Source organism: Anolis sagrei, chromosome 3 (assembly GCF_037176765.1).
Source record: "Anolis sagrei isolate rAnoSag1 chromosome 3, rAnoSag1.mat, whole genome shotgun sequence".
Lineage (NCBI taxonomy): Eukaryota > Metazoa > Chordata > Lepidosauria > Squamata > Dactyloidae > Anolis > Anolis sagrei.
The window spans coordinates 40,519,212-40,539,212 of NC_090023.1; the positions used below are offsets into that span (position 1 = coordinate 40,519,212).

The 20,001-nt window shown below is 42.9% G+C and overlaps 1 protein-coding gene across 1 annotated transcript; it reads right to left on the reverse strand.

Moving 5' to 3' along the window:
• Window positions 1–2,425: 2,425 nt before the first annotated feature.
• Window positions 2,426–19,015, reverse strand: ILDR1 (immunoglobulin like domain containing receptor 1). Its single transcript, XM_060770763.2, has 8 exons — window positions 18,762–19,015; window positions 12,860–13,030; window positions 11,351–11,500; window positions 10,892–11,011; window positions 9,891–10,037; window positions 9,152–9,256; window positions 5,555–6,375; window positions 2,426–4,251 (listed from the first exon to the last, which is right to left on the reverse strand). Exons 1-8 carry the CDS (start codon window positions 18,817–18,819, stop codon window positions 4,210–4,212), a joined length of 1,614 nt encoding a protein of 537 aa, XP_060626746.2. The 5' UTR covers window positions 18,820–19,015; the 3' UTR covers window positions 2,426–4,209.
• Window positions 19,016–20,001: the final 986 nt, after the last annotated feature.

A 20,001-nucleotide genomic window follows, 5' to 3' on the forward strand; every position in this document is an offset into this window, starting at 1 on the left:
GTTGTTATCACAGTTAAAAGAACTAATAAGTGATATTTTTTTTCATTATGAAGACATTTGAAGGAGGATTGTGAGAGTACAACCTAACAATTCTTTGACCCAGATTCAGAACATCTGAATCAGCTGAATTTAATACAAGTTAACCTTGGCAATATTGGTCAATTGCAACTTGCAGTATTTTCTTTATCATGAAGGAAGCCTTTTGTCTAGAATTAACTGTTCTGTCCCAGCCGCCCTAATAGAGAGATCCAAATGAATAATCAATACATGTTGTTGTTGTTCATTCATTCAGTTGTTTCCGACTCTTCGTGACCTCATGGACCAGCCCACGCCAGAACTCCCTGTTGGCCATCGCCACCCACAGCTCCTTCAAGGTCAAGCCAGTCACTTCAAGGATCCCATCCATCCATCTTGCCCTTGGTTGGCTCCTCTTCCTTTTTCCTTCCATTTCCCCCAGATAATTGTCTTCTCTAAGCTTTCCTTTCTTCTCATGATGTGTGCAAAGTACTTCATCTTTGCCTCTAATATCCTTCCCTCAAATGAGCAGTCGGGCTTTATTTCCTGAAGTATAGACTGGTTGGATCGTCCAAGGCACTCTCAGAACTTTCCTTCAGCATCACAGTTCAAAAGCATCTATCTTCCTTCGCCCAGCCTTCCCTAAGGTCCAGCTCTAACATCCGTAGGTGACTATGGGGAATACCATTTCTTTAACTATGTGGCTCTTCGTTGCCAGTGTGATATCTCTACTCTTCACTATTTTATTGAGATTGGACATTGCTCTCCTCCCAAGAAGTAAATGTCTCCTGATTTCCTGGTTGCAGTCTGCACCTGCAGCAATCTTTGCACCTAGAAATACAGAGTCTGTCACTGTCTCCACGTTTTCTCTCTCTATTTCCCAGTTGTCAGTCATTCTTGTTGCCATAATCTTGGGTTTTTTTATGTTTAGCTGCAATCCAGCTTTTGTGCTTTCTTCTTTCACCTTGATTAGAAGGCTCCTCAGCTCCTCCTCGCTTTCGGCCGTCAGAGTGGCGTCATCTGCATATCTAAGGTTGTTAATGTTTCTTCCAGCAATTTTTACCCCAGCCTTGTATTCGTTAAGCCCCAGAAATCGCATGATGTGTTCTGCATACAAGTTGAATAGGTTGGGTGAGAGTATACAACTCTGCCATATACTATTTGGGATAGTGCATGGAGTTGATAAAAGAACAGCAAGAAATCAAAAGTCTCTCAAATGTTCTTATTATGAGAGGGGGATGTTGGAATAAGGTGTACTAAGGAAAAGTGGCACATATCGATAATATACCGTATTTTTGACATATAAGTCAACTGGGTGTATAAGACGACCCCCAGTTAAAATATAGTGTTTGGGATATACTTGCTGTATAAGACTACCCCTCCTGCAACACACACCAAATAAACTTTAGAAAACATCAGATTTGATTTCAATATGGTAATTTTCCTATTACCATTTCTCCCTCTCTGCCCCTCAGATCTCGCACGTGCATGCCTGCACCGCTTCACTGCAGCGAGATCTGAGAGGCAAAGAAGGAGGTATGGCAACAGGGTACAACGGCGGGCCCGACGGGTGAAAGAGGCATGTTTTTCTGGGCACAGCCCAGCTCTAACTCTTTTTTCCATACCCTGGGCATCCCAGACGCTTGCAGTTTGCACCCCCTCACCTTGTCATCGGGACCGTGTTAAGTCACTTCTTTCCACGAATCCTGATGAGTGGATTTTCTTCTACCGTACTTGTACAGTGCCACCCTTGCTGCTTTCATATGGTCACCACATATGGCGGGGATGCAGCTGTGGCCATTTTTGAGCTTCCCCCACCATATGCGGTGACCGCAGATTCTCCAGTCCAGCTCGGAAATTTCAGCACTCGCCCTATAAGACAACCCCCGACTTTTGAGAAGATTTTCCTGAGTTAAAAAGTAGTCTTATACACAGAAAAATACAGTACCTGCAGTCCTGAACACAGGAGACTTCAGATTAATACTACTACGTGGCTTAATTGGGACAATTATAGGCTTGTAGGTCCTATGATTTATTATTCAAGGCAGCTAAGAGTAAATATGACAGAATGCAAAAACAACATAAATGCATTAAAACATGAGTATAAACATTAAGAAACAATATAACAATTTGTGTCATTAAACCATTAAACATAAAAATATTGAAATACATTTAAAAAATAAGACAGGCACCTGAAAATCCTAGTCACACCATCCCCAGCAGCCCAACGTGTAAAGCTTGCATACTGAACCCCTTTCTGTTACAGATTATCTGATTAGAAAAAAGTATTGGCCTGTTCTAGGTGCACACTTTGTGCTTTTTATTTTGTGCTAAATTTCTCAATGGAAAATGTAGCCAAGCCTTCACATGACATGATTCAGCTAAAACCCGTTATTTGCAAATATTCTCAGAATACCCCAGCTGACACAGCATTGGTAAATTCAAAGAGTTAACTGTTGGGTTGTTTATTGAATGCAAGCTTCCAGACCACTGGAACTTTGAAGGTATTTCCCAAACTAGCGCAGACGTTTGTTAAAAATTAACAACATATTTACATAGCTGTTTAACACTTCACTCATACAAACATGACATGTTCTTGTATAATTCCAGGATTAGTTATCAACTTCCCATTCTTTCTGAACAAGAACCCAATAAAATCAGATCCAACCCTGAAGAGGGAGTAGATAAAATATAGAGTTTGTTATACATCTTTCATAGCAAGTTAACAACACTGAAAGAATATAAAACATAAAATTCACTTCTTTTTAATGTTTCAGGGATTACAGAGATGCTCAATTGAATTTCTAAGACTTAAGACAGGAGTGTGGGTAAGATTTTGGATTTCTGTTCTCAGAAGCCCTAGACAGCAAAGGCAAAATAGCTAGGCAACATGGGAGGTATAGTCCAAAACAGCCCCCATGGGGCCAAAGTTCTCCATACTAGGCTAAAAGGAGAGTTAGTTCACAAGAGTACCAACATTGTCCTCTTTCCCCATTCCCACTAGAATATATTGTGTTCACTATATTTGGTAGAATGAGGTCTCCTCCGAGGATCTCAATTTTCTAATGAGTTTATATGAGAAGAGTAGTCTTTCAGATGTCCTGGCCTCAAGTCAGTTCAGGCTTTGTTAAGTCAAAAACCTTGAACTGAACTTAGAAGCACATGGGAAGCCAGTGCAATTCTTACAAGATTCACATGGTCTCTACAACACACAACACACACACACACATGAAATATCAGTTTGACTCCTGCTAATTTTACTAGCTGCAATTTCCAAACACATTTCAAGAGCAGCCCCATATAAAACTAATTACAGTACTCTAATCAAACAGTGCTGAAGGTATGAACTATTGTGGCCAGATCTGCCTTCCACAGGAAATGGTAAACTAACCAAAGATGGGCAAAAATACTTTTGAGCCCTGAAGACACCCAACCTTTCATGAGCTTGGAGTGGCCAGGAAAAGTCCCCTAAGCAACAAGCTTGAAGAAGTTGTGATGTCAATCCCAAACTGGTTTTCCTATTGCCCAACAGCACTTGCGTCTTGTCTGGATTGAACTTCGGTTGATTCAGCAGCATCTAGTCTTCCTTGCATCCAGACAATGATTTTGGATTTCCACAACCTCCTTGCATCAGTTACAGAACAAAGAGAACACTGAATATGATCAATATATTGATGGCGCTCAACCCTCAAACTGGAAGATCCACCCAGTTATGTCCTCAATGCTTTTTAATTATGTAGATATTAAAAAGCATTCTGAACATATTGCAGACTCAGTTGAGACTGAAGTCAAACTCATAAGCATACTGGCTACAGCATGCATCGGCATCTAAAGATTTTTTTCTGCCTATTTCTAACTATTTTTATGAAGAAACTTTATTTTCAATGGCTTTACTGGTTTGTATCCCTTGTGGCTATGCTTTTTTCAATGGCTGACACTCTGGGATAATGCTGGGATATTCCTTAAATACAAAATAAATGCATAACAAGGAACTTTTCTTAGGATAGTGATGCCTTTTCATAAACAACCACATTGGAAATTAAAGTATTCAAAGTAAACAACCGCAGGCTGAAAGTGATGAGGAAACCATGAAATCATGAGATGCTTGATGGCTAATGTTCACAACCAGAGATGACTATATCTCAAGTGAGCAGACACAGTCTCTTATTATGCTGTAGCCAAACTAAAAAGGGGCTAGAGGACCACACTCCTTCCGCTGCGAGAACTGTCTTTTTCCTAGAAGAGAAAATGAAAGCTGATATTAGTTAAAGGCCAGAAAGTGCATCAGGACCCTATTCATTTTTAGTTTTGCGGTATATTTCCTGATACTGACTTATTGGAGTATCTCATTGGTTGACTTATTTGAGTATCTCAAATACTGCTGCTACATCAATTTGTACTTGGAATTTCTGCATTCCTAATAGCAACACAACACAGGTCAAAGTAAGGAACTGTAGCTCAGAGTACTGCTCTATGTGATATATCATTCCTATACTAAAGTCACTCCACTGGTTGCCAATTAGTTTCTGGGCAAAGTACAAAATGTTGGTTATAACCTTTACAGTCCTACATGATTTGGGTCCAGGTTACCTACAGGATTGGCTTCCCCTGCACAAACTGTCCCTTAGGACACTGAGGTCCTCTGGGGGACTCTTCACTCCAACCAGCTGGAATCCAACTGGCAGCTGTCACCCAGAGGGCCTTTCATCAGCCACCCCAGGACCGTGGAATGACCTGCTGGAAGACCTCCAACAGTTGTCAGAATTTAAGATGCAACTGAAGATCCATCTCTTCTGGCAGGCTTACCAGTCAACTTTGAATCATGAGTTTGTGTTTGCATTCTATTGCTACTATACAGTGACCTTTGCACCCTTTTTGATATTTTTTATAATGGTGTTTTTTGATATATGTATTTTATTGTATGAATTTTATGTTGATCTGTTTGGACTTTGTTGTACCCCGCCTCGAGCCATAAAGAGAGGTAGGTAACAAATAAAATGTATTATTATTAGTCATTTTCTTGCTGTAGGAGGAGAAGAAGAGCATTCATACCTGAAAGGAACAGGGAACTTTAACCAACATCTTCATTAGTGATGCTGATGCTTCAGATACCCCCCTGAGAGACTAGACTGTTGAATACATGATGCAAGGGTGTCTTCCTAGCTACATCTTTATTACTCAAAGGATGTTAAGCTGGCTTCCTTGTTGAGCTACTAGTGGGTAGCCCAAGCCACACTTCAGATTCTAAAACTGCTTTTTAAATATTTATTTCATATTTTGAAGAAATATCTTTATTTTGTGCTGTGAAAGTATTGGTTGATGTAAAAGAGATGATTGAATACTTTAAAAATACTTCAACAATACTAAATCATGTGTATATGTGTGTACACACGCACACCACAATTTTATCTTGAACCTTTTCATTGCAAAGGTTTGTAAAAAAGGAGTACTTTTATAGAAAACAGTTATTTTACTATATAAGCTATTTCATGTTTGTCCACTATAAAACCTAGTATTTATACAAAGAAAACCTATTTACCGATTGCCGCTCTGTCCGGCTTCTGTTTATGCCACCTTTGGCTGAGCCATTTTCAACTGATGTATAACTGGGGGGTTTATCCTCTGCCCAGTTTGGGGAACGATGCTGGTAATGTTGTCTAATTTTCCTCCGGAGGCGCTCAGAATCATCAGATGAGCTCCAAGAGTCCCGTCGGGAAGGGGGAGAATAGCTCCGATGTCGTTGGCTGCTCCTGCGATCACTGCTCTGTCGATAAGGCTCTCGCTCTGAACGCTGATATCTTCTGTCAGAGTACTGTTGTCTGGAAGTCTCCCTCCTAGCCTCCTCTGGATAGGAGTGAAGACTGTTCCTACTATGCAATAAGGATGCTGTGCCTGGCCTAGAACTCCGAGACCGGTCATAATAGCTGCTATCCCTCTGCCTCTCAGCTCTGGGCTCCCTGTTTCTGCTCCATGATTCTTGATCATCACTGGAATGGAAATCTTCATCCAAAGACAAACGCCGCCTCCGCCTACTCCCCGGCCTCTCTTCCTCATTTGGGGTGCTACGTGGTCTTGGGGTATGGATAGTCCGACGTGGGCGTGAGGAACTGCTAGATCTCTGAGAAGAAGGGATGTGCTCCACTAAGGGAGGCAGCTGGATCACTCTGCGTTCAACAATCTCTGGGCCCAGAGAAGAAAGGATGCTAGGCTGTCGGCTGACCCCAACATAGCGTGAAGGCAGCACAGGCTGGGAAAGGTTGAGATTCCTGAGTTCAGACTCAAGATGGTCTAAGAACTTGTTGCTGTGGGGCATTTGAGGAAGTGGAGGCATCAGAGGCTGACTGCTATGTGTAGACATTTCTAAGAAAGAAGAAATCCACAGTGAGAGAAAGCTGATGGGCTGTTTTATCAGGATCAGACGTTTGGCTGTCTAAGATGAAGAGTACAACAATGCCCTCTCCCATTCACTATACAAAAGCTGACTGAACTGGTAGTTGAATCTTTCTTCAATTCTAGCTATGGCTGTATATGTTAACATAGTGCCCAGAAACTTGGTGTGCTCAACACCAACAAATGCATTTTTCCAGGGCTGCACAATGAAGATGAGGCAAAGAAATAGTTTAAGTTGGGCCTGATCAGCCTATTTCTCTAATCCAGTGGTTAACCTGTGGGTCTCCAGATGTTTTGGCCTTCAACTCCCAGAAATCCTAACAATTGGTAAACAGGCTGGTATTTCTGGGAGTTGTAGGCCAAAACACCTGGGGACCCACAGGTTGAGAACCATTGCTCTAATCCTTTACTTTCTCCATGATCATGATCCTCCATGACCATGATCTTGCTGCCTCTGGCCATGCTGGCAAAGTTATGCCAGTGTAATGCATTAATAGCATTTTGGCCTATAATACCATCTTCCCCAGGACACGAAGGAAGTTGGCTAGATTAGTGGGCACACACAGTTCTCTTTTCCATTACCTTGCTATTTCTCTCTCCCAGCACATGCTTCTTAAGGCAACTCATTCTGCTTAATAGTATGGCTGGCCCTATGTTCAATGCTACTTAGATGCCTAAAAGTTCCCTAGTTCAGAGTAAATTGTTTTTGTATTGCATTGATTTTATATTAATTTTATAGTGCTGTTTTAAATTTTTTAATTGTATATTGTGGATTTTTATGGCATCGAATTACTGACAGTTTGTAAGCCGCCTTGAGTCGCCTTCAGGCTTGAGAAAGGCGGGATAGAAATATCGTAAATAAATAAATTAATTAAAATCCTTCTTGACACCTTACACAGACTCTCCAAGTATCTCACTGTCACTAGTTTTTGCTTTTCGATTTTTACTTGGAACACTAATCACTCATGCCCCAGTGTTACAAGAGATACTTATATTTACACTAGACCGGTGTTTGTGTGCATTCTGTATGTAAGTCCCAATGACTATGTTGGTTAAAGCTACTGAAAGTTACAGTCTAACACATGATTCCCAACCTCTGCACTAGGACCTTTAAAAATCTTTTGGGGTCAAATAGAAGATTGAGTGGATATAAAGACTACCTTTGTCTTTCTATGAGTTCTATGCCTGTTTTATTTCTGAAGGGGAGACTACATCTATTAGGAATGTCTCTATCCATTTACACAACTGAAGGGAAGACTACATCTATTAGAAATGTCTCTATCCATTTGCACAACTAAAGGGAAGAATACATCTATTAGGAATGTCCCTTTATTTATTTATTTATTTATTTGCTTTATTTCTATACCGCGTTTCTCAACCTATATTAGGTGACTCAATGCGGTTTACACAGAATTAATTACCACACCATAACAATTAAAACATAGCATACACAACAGCAAACACACAACATTCATACAATGCCTCGATCTCAAACAAGATCCAGTCTCATATCCTTATGCCGTTCCTATGTTCAGTTTACCGTCATTCTGTGTGCAATTGCGCTGATTAGCCAAACGCTTGCTCAAAAAGCCAGGTTTTGAGCTTCTTCCTAAATGCCAGCAGTGAAGGGGCCTGTCTGATGTCGCTTGGTAGGGCATTCCATAACCGAGGGTCCACCACCGAGAAGGCCCTATCTCTCGTTCCCGCCAGCCGCGCCTGCGATGCAGGCGGAACCGAGAGTAGGGCCTCCCCGGACGATCTTAATGTCCGTGTCGGTTCGTAGGAGGAGATGCGTTCGGAGAGGTAGGTGGGGCCGGAACCGTTTAGGGCTTTGTAGGCTAGTGCCAGCACCTTGAATTGTGCCCGGTAGGGAATTGGCAGCCAGTGGAGCTGGCTCAACAGAGGAGTGGTGTGCTCCCTGAGAGCTGCTCCTGTTAGCAACCTGGCTGCCGAGCGCTGGACCATCTGGAGCTTCCGGGCAGTCTTCAAGGGCAGCCCCACGTAGAGCGCGTTGCAGTAATCTATACGGGATGTGACCAGAGCGTGGACTACCGTGGCCAAGTCCGACTTCCCGAGGTACGGGCGCAGCTGGCGCACGAGCCGGAGCTGTGCAAATGCTCCCCTGGCCACCGCTGAGACCTGGGGCTCCAGGCTCAGCGATGAATCCAGGGTCACACCCAAGCTGCGAACCTGCGTCTTCAGGGGGAGTGTAACCCCGTCCAACACAGGCTGTAACCCTATGCCCCGTTCGGCCTTTCGACTGACCAGGAGTGCCTCTGTCTTGTCTGGATTCAACTTCAATTTGTTCACCCTCATCCAGTCCGACACAGCAGCCAAGCACCGGTTCAGGACCTGAACAGCCTCCTTAGAAGTAGGTGGAAAGGAGTGACAGAGTTGGACGTCATCTGCGTACAGATAACACCGCACCCCGAAACTCCGGATGATCTCTCCCAACGGCTTCATGTAGATGTTAAACAACATGGGGGACAGTATTGAGCCCTGCGGGACCCCACAAGACAATAGTTGTGGGGACGAGCAGCTGTCCCCCATCAACACCTTCTGGGTACGATCCTCTAGGAAGGACCTGAGCCACTGTAAAACAGTGCCACCAAGGCCCATTCCCGCGAGGCGTCCCAGAAGGATACCGTGGTCGACGGTATCGAAGGCCGCTGAGAGATCCAGCAGGACCAACAGGGACACACTCCCTTTCCATTTACACAATAGTTTATGGCATCAACTGAACTACCTCGCTGTAACAGTGGGTTTAGTTGGTATGAAGATGACTGGGAGTGTTGTGCCATCCATGGCAAAAGCTGTCGAGCCTGCTTCATGAATTGATGTCGTTCCAGGACTACAGAAACAGACAAAGAAATCGATTTTTAGTTTGTGTGTTTTATAAAACCACAGTCACAAGACAGTGTGAGCCCAAATCAGTGATAGTCAAGTTTCTTCTTCATTCAAGACAAATGACTAATCTGTATTGTCGAAGACTTTCATGGCCAGAATCACTGGGTTGTTGTAGGTTTTTTTGGGCTATATGGCCATGGTCTAGAGGCATTCTCTCCTGAAGTTTCGCCTGCATCTATGGCAAGCATCCTCAGAAGTAGTGAGGTCTGACCTCACTACCTCTGAGGATGCTTGCCATAGATGCAGGCGAAACGTCAGGAGAGAATGCCTCTAGACCATAGCCATATAGCCTAAAAACCTACAACAACCCAATGACTAATCTGACCACAAGGAAGACTTTGATAGAGCCTCCATTTTTACTTAGTTCAATCTTTTTGACCTGGTGTCTTCCAAAAAGTATTAAATTAGTAAAGTATAAGATAGCATTCCCCTCACTGCCTCCAAATCCTCCCAGAAGTGTCAAAATAGCTTTCTGGGCATAGAGATTCATATGAAAAGGTTCTGTATTCCATAGAAGTTATTTTGGATTTGTTTCTGTAAATCAGCAAAAGAGGCAGGAACGTGGCTGTATGACTTACCTTTTTCATTACAACAGCAGCGAGTTGGGCAGCAGGGACAGCGCACATGGCAGCAACAATGCTGGGGGCAACACTGGCACCAGCATATCCCAATCAGCAACAGAAGGAGCAGGCCACCAATGATGATCAAGATTACTGTCAGCCAGTCTGGTCAGAAGAGGACAACCCCAAAATAAATTTACTGTTCACTGTTTTTCTTGTCATTTTTATTTTAAAATTTATTTTGGCTGGATATTGTTTTTTAGAATCATGGAGTCAAGAGAGACCATATGGGCATCTAGTCTCCTGCCATGCAAGAAAAGCACAATCAAAGCACCTATGACAGATGGCCATGCAGCCTCTGTTTAAAAGCCTCTAAAGAAGGAGCCTCCACCACATTTTGAGGCAGAGTTCTACTATTAAACTGCTCTCACAATCAGGAAGTTTTTTTTCCTAATGTTCAGGTACAATCTGCTTTCCTGTAATTTGAATCCATTTCTCCGAGTACTAGTCTCCAGAGCAGCAGAAAACAAGCCCGTTCCCTATTCCTTATGACAGCTTTTCAAATATTTAAACGTAACTATCATGTCTTCCCTCACCCTTCTCTTCTGCAGACTAAACATACCCAAGACGTTCCTCATAGGGCATAATTTCCAGACCTTTGTTCATTGCTCTCCTCTGGACACCTTCTAGTTTGTAAATGTCAATATTTAAAAAATATTTCTGCTAACAGACAGCATTTTAATACATAATACATCATATAAGGCAGGGCTTTCAGAACATTTCATGTTGGCAACACACTTTTAAACATGCATCATTTTGTGATACAGTAAATCAGTTTTACTAGCAAACTGGAGATGAAACCACCCCCTTTAAAGAGATACAGACAAATGCATAAACTTATTTAGTATCCTATTATTTTCATGCTTTCTTCCTGTCAATATGACAGATGGTGAGAAAAGTGAGGAATGGGAGAAAGAATGCAATTCTGAAGAGAAGAAAAATAAAATAGTGCTACATACTCAAAACAATGAGCTTGACCTCTTTATCTGGGTCACCAGATGTATCTCCTGGAGCTTCAACAGCACAGTAATAAACTCCATGGTCCCACCACATCACTTCATTGATCACGAGATCTGCTTCTAGAAAGGAAAAAAGTCTAATGAATTAAGATGATTGGCTTTTGTTCAAGTCGTTGTCCAAGCACTATAGGACTCCATCCTTTTTCCTCCATAACACAGAAGACCATTGAACAGTGTGATCTGTCATCTTCCTTGGTGGTTTGTAGTAACAGGACCTTCCAGGAAAACTAGGCCTTTCATTGTAACTGGATGTATAAATATAATGTTTATAGCATATCAACATACAATCTACATTGATCTCTTATCCCTTTAAACACTGCACTCAGCTTGGAGCTCACAGCATGAATGACTGGTACTATGGTGATGATGAGGGATTTCCCAAAGGAAGCAAATACTTACTGTTTCTAATGGTGATCTTCCTCTGGCTGTAATCAACACCCAGGACAGGTTCATTCTGCCCCCTTTTCTGAGCGACAATTCGCACTTCCCGCTGGTTATCATTGCAATCATTAGAAGGATCTTGGCCCAGACCTAGGCTTGCCTGATAGGCTGCAGACAAAGGAGGACAGTGAAAATGAATGCCAGCAAAACTTAAATAAACATGTTTGAAATGGATCAGGCTGTAGCACAGCTGGTTATTCACCAGCAGCAATAGATCCCTGTCGACTGGAAGGTGGCAAGTTCAAAGCCTGAGCCAGATTGAGCAACCAACTATCAGCCTAAGCTCACTGTCCACCTAAGCAGTTCGAAAACAGCTGAGCTGTGAGTAAAGAAATTAGGCACTGCTTTAGCAGGGAGGTATTTTATGACACCATAAAATACCAGTGATCAAAGAACAAGGAGGAAAATTCTACAATCAAAAAAGACTTGTGGGTCACAGCGGATGAAGTGACAGCACCCCAGCTGTGGCCGGAATAGAGTATAACCTCCAGGTGCCAAAGTTGGAAAATGCCGAAATACCTCTATCTGTCTATCTGTCTGTCTGGTATACCTAAAATGGCATTGAATGTTTGCCATGCATGTGTGCATTGTGATCTGCCCTGAGTCCCCTTCAGGGTGAGAAGGACAGAATATAATTATTGTAAATAAAAAACAAATAAATAAATGTAATGTAGCAGATTTTGGTAGTATTCAAGATTCTGCAAACTTCCCTGGGGACATATGGAAAACTCAGCCGAGGAACTGGAAAAGATAGCTAGGCTATTGCTCACATTTAGAATAGAGACCTATTCTAAATGGGAAGGAAAAAGTGATGTATGCTAGATGCATTATGGTCTGACCATAGAAATTGTGAGAGCCTTTAAATCCCAAAAACCTGAAATTGAGTATCAATAAGCTTGAGACCGACAAGTGCTATTGAAATTTCCGAAATGAAAACTATCTGTTAAATTGAATCAATGGCATGAATTCTAAAAACACAAAGAAGCTCCCATAGGAATATTTCTTTCTGCATTTGAAACATCTCCTCCAGGAAGCTGTATGATCTTCTTAAATAGCTCTTGCTAGAGATCCTAGAGATTCCGAGGTCCTTCCACACAGCTGAATAAAACCCCACATTATCTGTGTTGAACTGGAATATATGGCAGTGTGGACTCAGATAACCCAGTTCAAAGCAGATATTCTCCCTTGAAATTCTGAGTTATATGGCTGTGTGGGAGGGCTCTGAGAGAGTCACTCTGAAGGACACTGAGATTCCTGAAGAACACTGAAATCCAATTGTGAATAATAAATTCCTTGAACAATCAAATCCACAAAAGTCAAAGCTGCAAATGGAGAGGGACAACTGTACTGTTTAATGTAGTGTAATCACAAATCCTCATTATTTCACAACCCCACCTGGCTCTCTTACTCATTGAGGGAGAGTACCACTTTACAGTAGTAATGCAGACAGCAAATAGAAACACTCACCAAAAGAATAGTAGTCAAGGATGGGATCCTTGCAAAAGGATTTAAAACGCCAGGTAACTACCACATCCTGCAATGGTGCCGAGGTACTATAATCACACCTGAGTATCACAGAGGCAAATAACATGGTGTATCGCTCAGTTTCTGGGACAGTTACCAGGACAGAGATACAGCCTACAATGAAGAACATACAGATCAGCTATCAACAAGTACAATAAATTATATGAGAAGAGGAGAAAAATAAAAAGGTTAATCTATACAATTTTGGAACCTAAAAAGAATTGCAGGGTCTCTTTAGACTGAAACCAAAATTAGCTGGTCATGTGAGTGATAAGGACAAAGCAGTTCTCCTTTGTAGGAGAAGGTTATATGAGTGGATGAGCCTCCATAATCTCCTGGATCAGTTATGGATCTTGAAAGACAAGTAATGAAAACAACAATAACATTTTACTTGTTGTACTACTGAACCTTCTCCAGACCATGCTTTGGATTTTCCCAATACATATTTGGTTTTTGTAAGAAGTCTGGGGTGCGTTTAGATTGGGGTGGTTTTTTTTTGCAAATACAACAGGAAGCTTATAGAGCAGCTTTCTCAACCTGTGAGTCAGGACCCCTGAGGGGTCATGAGGGGGGTTTCAGAGGGATTGCCAGAGACCACCAGAAAACATATATTTCTGATGGTCTTAGGAACACCTTTGGCAGAGTAGGCTGGAGATCGCTCCACCTGTCCTCCTCTTCCTTTTGGAAACAGACAGTGAATCCTCCCACCAAAAGCCCTCCTCTACTGTGATTGACCGGTCTCTCATCTGACTTCTCAGCCAAAAGGAGGGCTGTTTCTGAGTTTCCAAGTGGAAAGGGGAGAGCAGGCATGCTTGGCACATGGCAGCGTGGTGCGCTGGTGAGGGAGAGCATGTGAGACTGGAGGGAGGCTTATGCCAGCAAGTCCCTTCAAGGCATGGGGGTTCTCTGTGGGAAGTTTGGCCTAATTCTATCATTAGTGGGGTTCAGAATGCTCTTTGATTGTAGGTGAATTATAAATCCCAGCAACTACAACTCCCAAATGTCAAGGTCTATATTCCCCAAACTCCACCAGTATTCACATTTGGGCATATTGAGTATTTGTGCTAGGTTTGGTACAGATCCATCATTGTTTGAGTCCACAGTGCTCTCTGGATGTAGGTGAACTACAACTACAAAACTCAAGATCAATGCCCACCAAACTATTCCAGTATTTTCTGTTGGCCATGGGAGTTCTGTGTGCCAAGACTGGTTCAATTCCATCATTAGTGGAGTTCAGAATACTTCTGATTGTAGGTGAACTATAAATCTCAGCAACTACAACTCCTAAATAACAAAATAAATCTCCCCCTCCACCAACTCCACCAGTATTCAAATTTGGCCCTATTGGGTGTTTGTGCCAAATTTAGTCCAGTGAATGAAAATACATCCTGAATATAAGATATTTGCATTATGATTCATAACAGTAGCAAAATTAGGTTATGAAGTAGCAACACAAATAATGTTATGGTTGGGGGTCACCACAACATGAGGAACTGTATTAAGGGGTAACGACATTAGGAAGGTTGAGAAACACTGTTGTAGAGCATTTATACTGTTTCAAGGGTCACAGTTTTATTTGAGGAGTGGATATAGATTATGTTTTCACTCTGTTTTTCCTGGGATAGGCTAATGCATATAAAGTTCCTCAGTTTGGGTTCCAAGCAATTTTTTATTTATGATCATTTCTATCTCAATGTACTATAATATTGATATCACACTCAGCATGATGGAATTTCAGGCAGTATATAGGTAAGATCATGTTTCGCAGTACATGTTCTCAAAGCATCAACCAATTAAGAGTAAAAGTTATCAGTTAGAACACACAGCAGTAGACAAAACTTAATCCAAACATAACCGCAAAGGTTACAAACCAGCAATTATGTCAAAGATCCAAAAATTGAAATCATAATGAAACAATGAGAATTTCTGAAGGCTTTTAAAGTACACATTCCTATGTTTTCCCTATCAAAGATAAGAAAGATAAACCAATTGTACTATTCCTCCTGTTAGCACAGCTAAAGATAGTGATATCAGTAGAGATAAATAATATAAATATGTGGTTGGCAAGATTTTTAAAAGCTCAAATATTCTAAGCAGTGCCAAGCTGAACTAAAGATGTTTATGTGGTTTTGCACATTAAAGATTGAAAGAGAAAGGATGGGCAAGTTCAAATATAGTATTTTCCCTATCAAGCCTACACCTTCATCTCACACCATCTTGAAGCCAGGCAAAGACCGTAATGACCCAAAAAGCTACAGACCAATCTCCCTGTTGTGCCACCTCTACAAAGTTCTGGAGAGACTTATTTTGCGTAGAATTATGGAAAATATAGACCCCTGTCTGATCCCACAGCAAGCTGGCTTCAGAAAAGGCAAAAGCTGCACATCGCAAGTGCTGAACCTGACCCAGCACATAGAAGATGGCTTTGAAAGGCAGCAGATCACAGGAGCTGTCTTCATAGACTTGTCAGCAGCCTATGATACTGTGAATCACCGCCTCCTCCTGAGAAAAATGTATAATATCACAAAGGACTACCACCTCACCCGCCTCATAGGAAACCTGCTACAAAACAGGAGCTTTTTTGTTGAGTTCCAAGGCCAGAGAAGCAGATGGCGGAAACAGAAGAACGGCCTGCCTCAGGGGAGCGTGCTTGCTCCATCCATGTTCAACATCTACACAAATGACCAGCCACTGCCAGAAGGGACAGAGAGTTTCATCTATGCTGACGATCGTGCCATTACTGCTCAAGCAGGGAGCTTTGAGATGGTAGAACAGAAGCTCTCCGAAGCTCTAGGTGCTCTCACTGCCTATTACAGGGAAAACCATCTGATCCCTAATCCATCTAAAACACAGACATGCGCCTTTCACCTTAAGAACAGACAAGCATCCCGAGCTCTGAGGATTACCTGGGAAGGAATCCCACTGGAGCATTGCAGCGCACCCAAATACCTGGGAGTCACTTTGGACCGTGCTCTGACCTACAAGAAGCACTGCCTGAACATCAAACAAAAAGTGGGCGCTAGAAACAACATCATACGAAAGCTGACTGGCACAACCTGGGGATCACAACCAGACACAGTGAAGACATCTGCCCTTGCGCTATGCTACTCTGCTGCTGAGTATGCATGCCCAGTGTGGAACACATCTCATCACACTAAAACAGTGGATGTGGCTCTTAATGAGACATGCCGCATTATCACGGGGTGTCTGCGACCCACACCACTGGAGAAATTACACTGCTTAGCCAGTATTGCACCACCTGACATCCGCCGGGAAGTAGCAGCCAATAGTGAAAGGACCAAGGCAGAGACATCTCCAGCTCATCCCCTGTTTGGGTATCAGCCAGCACATCAACGACTTAAATCAAGACATAGTTTTCTTAGAACTACAGAGACACTCGCTGGAACACCCCAGCAAGCGAGAGTCCAAAAGTGGCAAGCCCAAACCCAGCACCTCAATTCATGGGTGATACCAGATGAGAGACTCCCCCCTGGGCACTCAGAAGACTGGGCGACTTGGAAGGCGCTGAACAGACTGCGCTCTGGCACCACGAGATGCAGAGCCAATCTTAAGAAATGGGGCTACAGGGTGGAATCCTCGGCATGCGAGTGCGGAGAAGAACAAACCACTGACCACCTGCTGCAATGCACCCTGAGCCCTGCCACATGCACGATGGAGGACCTTCTTGCGGCAACCCCAGAGGCACTCCAAGTGGCCAGATACTGGTCAAAGGACATTTAACCAAATACCAAATTTACAAAATCTGTGTGGTTTTTCTTTTCTTTTTAATCTCTGTGTTTGTTTTGCTCTGTTAGAATTGTAAAACAATGGTTGCCGATGACACGATAAATAAATAAATAAATCTCACACTTTGGTGACAGTGCGGTAAGGCCAAGGGATTGAAGCAATATAAAGAAACATTGGCAAAATTCCAGGGGTCCAGAGATCAATTTATTGTTGCCAGGAAATCCTTTTCATTTTCAGCCATTGTGAGGGGATTCTAGCTAAAGCCAGGAAGACTATGAAAGCCTGGGAAACAGCGAAAACCACTGTTTGTGTTAATAAAAAAAATCCTTGGCACTAATACTTTATGTGAGTTCTGCTGCAACACCTGGGCATCTGTATTGTACAGTTACTGCAGTTTGACACCACCTTAAATGCCATGGCTCAATGCTATGCAATCATGGGAGCTGTAGTTTTATAATCTCTTTAGCCTTCGTTGCCAAATAGTGCTGATATCCACAGCTCCTGTAATTCCATAATACACCTGGTGGGAATTCAGCTGAAAGCTTCACATATGACAATGTCATCCTTCAACATCTATACATACATCTTGTCTTGAGGCAAGTGTGAATGTTGCAATTGGCCACCTTGATTAGCATTGAATAGCCATAAATATGGGTGAAACGTCAGGAGAGAATGCTTCCAGAACATTGCCATACAGCCCAGAAAATGTACATCAACCCAATAATAATAATAATAATCATCATCATCATCATCCTCAGCTCCTGCAGGAAAATTGCATAAATGGACTACAAACAGAGACACAACTCTGTGGCCCAAATGATTCATTGGAACTTATGTCATAAGTACCACTTGCCAGTAGTAAAGAACTGGTGGGATCATAAACCTGCAAATACTGTGGGACTTTCGAATCCAGACTGACAAAGTTTTGGAACACAATATGCCACACATCACGATTGTGGAAAAGAAAAAAGTTTGGATTATTGATGTCACCATACCAGGTGACAGTGGCATTGAGGAAAAACAACAGGAAAAACTCAGCCGTTATGAGGACTTCAAAATCAAACTGGAAAGGCTCTGGCATAAACTAGTCCAGGTGGTCCCAGTGGCAATCGGCACGTTGGGTGCGTGCCAAAAGATCTCAGCCGGCATTTGGAAACAATAAACATTGACAAAATCGCGATCTGTCAACTGCAAAAGGCCACCTTACTTGGAACTGTGTGCATCATTCGAAAATACATCATGCAGTCCTAGACGCTTGGGAAGTGTTCGACTTTATCTATTTATTTATTTATTATTCAAACTTATATGTCGCCACTCCCCTAGGGCTTGGAGCGGCTTACAAGAACAGACTAAAATCTAAAACAATAATAATAAAAAAACAGCAAGATCAAAGATCAAAAGCCTGTCAAAACAAATATGTCTTACATGCCCTGTGGAACACTGATAAGTCCTGCAAGGCACGGACTTCAGGTGGCAGAGTGTTCCAGAGTGACTTGTGATTTTGCGATACGAAATCCAGCATATAGATCTCCTTTGCTGTGATATACTGTGTTTTTGTGTCAGTAAAATAATAATAATAATAATAATAATAATAATAGTTTTGGTAAATTAAAAAAATAGACTTCAAAAGAAACTGGCACACATTTTTTATCTGATCTGGAGGTTGTTTTTTTCTTCAGACAAAATGCTTTTGCAAACAAAGGTTGAAAAACAAAAAGAGTTTGGTGACAGGTTTATCAGGAAGTGGCTCAAAGGACAAGCAGGAAGGGAGGACAGGAGGGGAAGGGTCACCTTCGAGGAGCCGTCCATAATACAGCAAGAGAGAAAGAGTTACCTGGCCGGGGGTGAGAAATACCCATGAGAGCAGGGGCGCATCTACACTGTGGGATGAATCTAGTTTGGCGCCACTTGAGCTGCCATGGCTTAAGGCTAGGGAATCGTGGGAGTTGTTATAGGTCGGGCAGAGAAGGCGAAAAAACTTAGAAAAGTACTGCAACTCCCGGAAGTCCATAGCCGTGGCCCTTGGCAGTGAAAGCGGGGTCAAACTGCATGAATGCGACAGTGCAGACGCACCTTGCGGCCCCGCCTCGGGACTCACCTGTCGGGAAGCAGGTGAGGACGAGGAAGAGCGCTAGGTATGGCCACCCAGAGGCCATGGCGCCGCCTCCCTTTGCCCTTCCTTCCCTTCTTCCCTGGTGCGACTCCAAATTCAACACCGTTCCTCCGGAGATGGCTTTGCTCAGGGGTTGGGTTTCTTGTCCACTTTGCAGGGAAGGACTCCTCGGTCTTTTCTCTTTGGAAAGGAAGAGGCTGCCTTCTTTCCTTCCTTCCGCCCCAATGCTCTCTCTCTCCCCCCCTTCTCCACACCTGTCCGCAGCGCACCTTCCTCCAGGTGTAACATGCTAAGGATTCCTGTAGGGGCCGCACTTGGCTTTAGGAGGGCGCTTCCCTTACCTTCCCTGGGGGCATCCACACTGTGGAATTAACGCAGTTTGGCACCCTGGCTCAAGGCTATGCAAGTTTGGTGAGACACCAGCTATCTTTGGCACAGAAGGCTAAAGTCTTAGCTAAACCACAACTGTATTGTTGAAGGCTTTCATAGCTGGAATCACTGGGTTGTTGTAGGTATGGCCATGTTCCAGAAGCATTCTCTCCTGACGTTTCACCCACATCTATGGCAGGCATCCTCAGAGGTTGTGAGGTCTGTTGGAAACTAGGCAAATGGGGCTTATATATCTGTGGAAAGTCCAGGGTGAGAGAAAGAACTCTTGTCTGTTGGAGCTGGGTGTGAATGTTTCAATTGGCCACCTTGCCTGGTGGGAGATTTTGGGTGGGGTAAGCAATGGGGTGAGTTTCACTAAAGGATGAGATAAAGTACATCAAAGGACATATTGTGTTGAGCTGGTATCAGCCACTGCTTGTTCAATTGTCAGGAATTCTGGGAGTTGTAGGCCCAAACAGCTGGAGGGCACAGTTTGAGAATGCCTGGTCTAGAGTGACTCCCAGGTATTTTGGTGTACTGCAATGTTCCAGTAGGATTCCTTCCCAGGTAATCTTCAGAGCTCAAGATGCTTTTCTGTTCATAAGATGGAAAGCATACATCTGCATTTTAGATGGATTGGGAATCAGCTAGTTTCCCCTGTAAATAGGCAGTGAGAGCACCTAGAGCTGCGGAGAGCTTTTGTTCAACCATTTCAAAGCTCCCTGATTGAGTGGTGATGGCATGATCATCATCATAGATGAAACTCTCTGTCCCTTCTGGCAGTGGCTGGTCATTTGTGTAAATGTTAAACATTGATGGAGCAAGCATGCTCCTCTGAGGCAGGCCATTCTTCTGT

Coding starts and splice junctions, on each gene's coding strand:
- ILDR1 (XM_060770763.2), bottom strand. CDS start 18,819: ATGGCCTCTGGGTGGCCATACCTAGCGCTCTTCCTCGTCCTCACCTGC. Junction 11,012..11,350: donor GAAGATCACCATTAGAAACA/GTAAGTATTTGC, acceptor TTTCCTTTCTAG/AAGCAGATCTCGTGATCAAT. Junction 9,257..9,890: donor CTGCTGTTGTAATGAAAAAG/GTAAGTCATACA, acceptor CTGTTTCTGTAG/TCCTGGAACGACATCAATTC.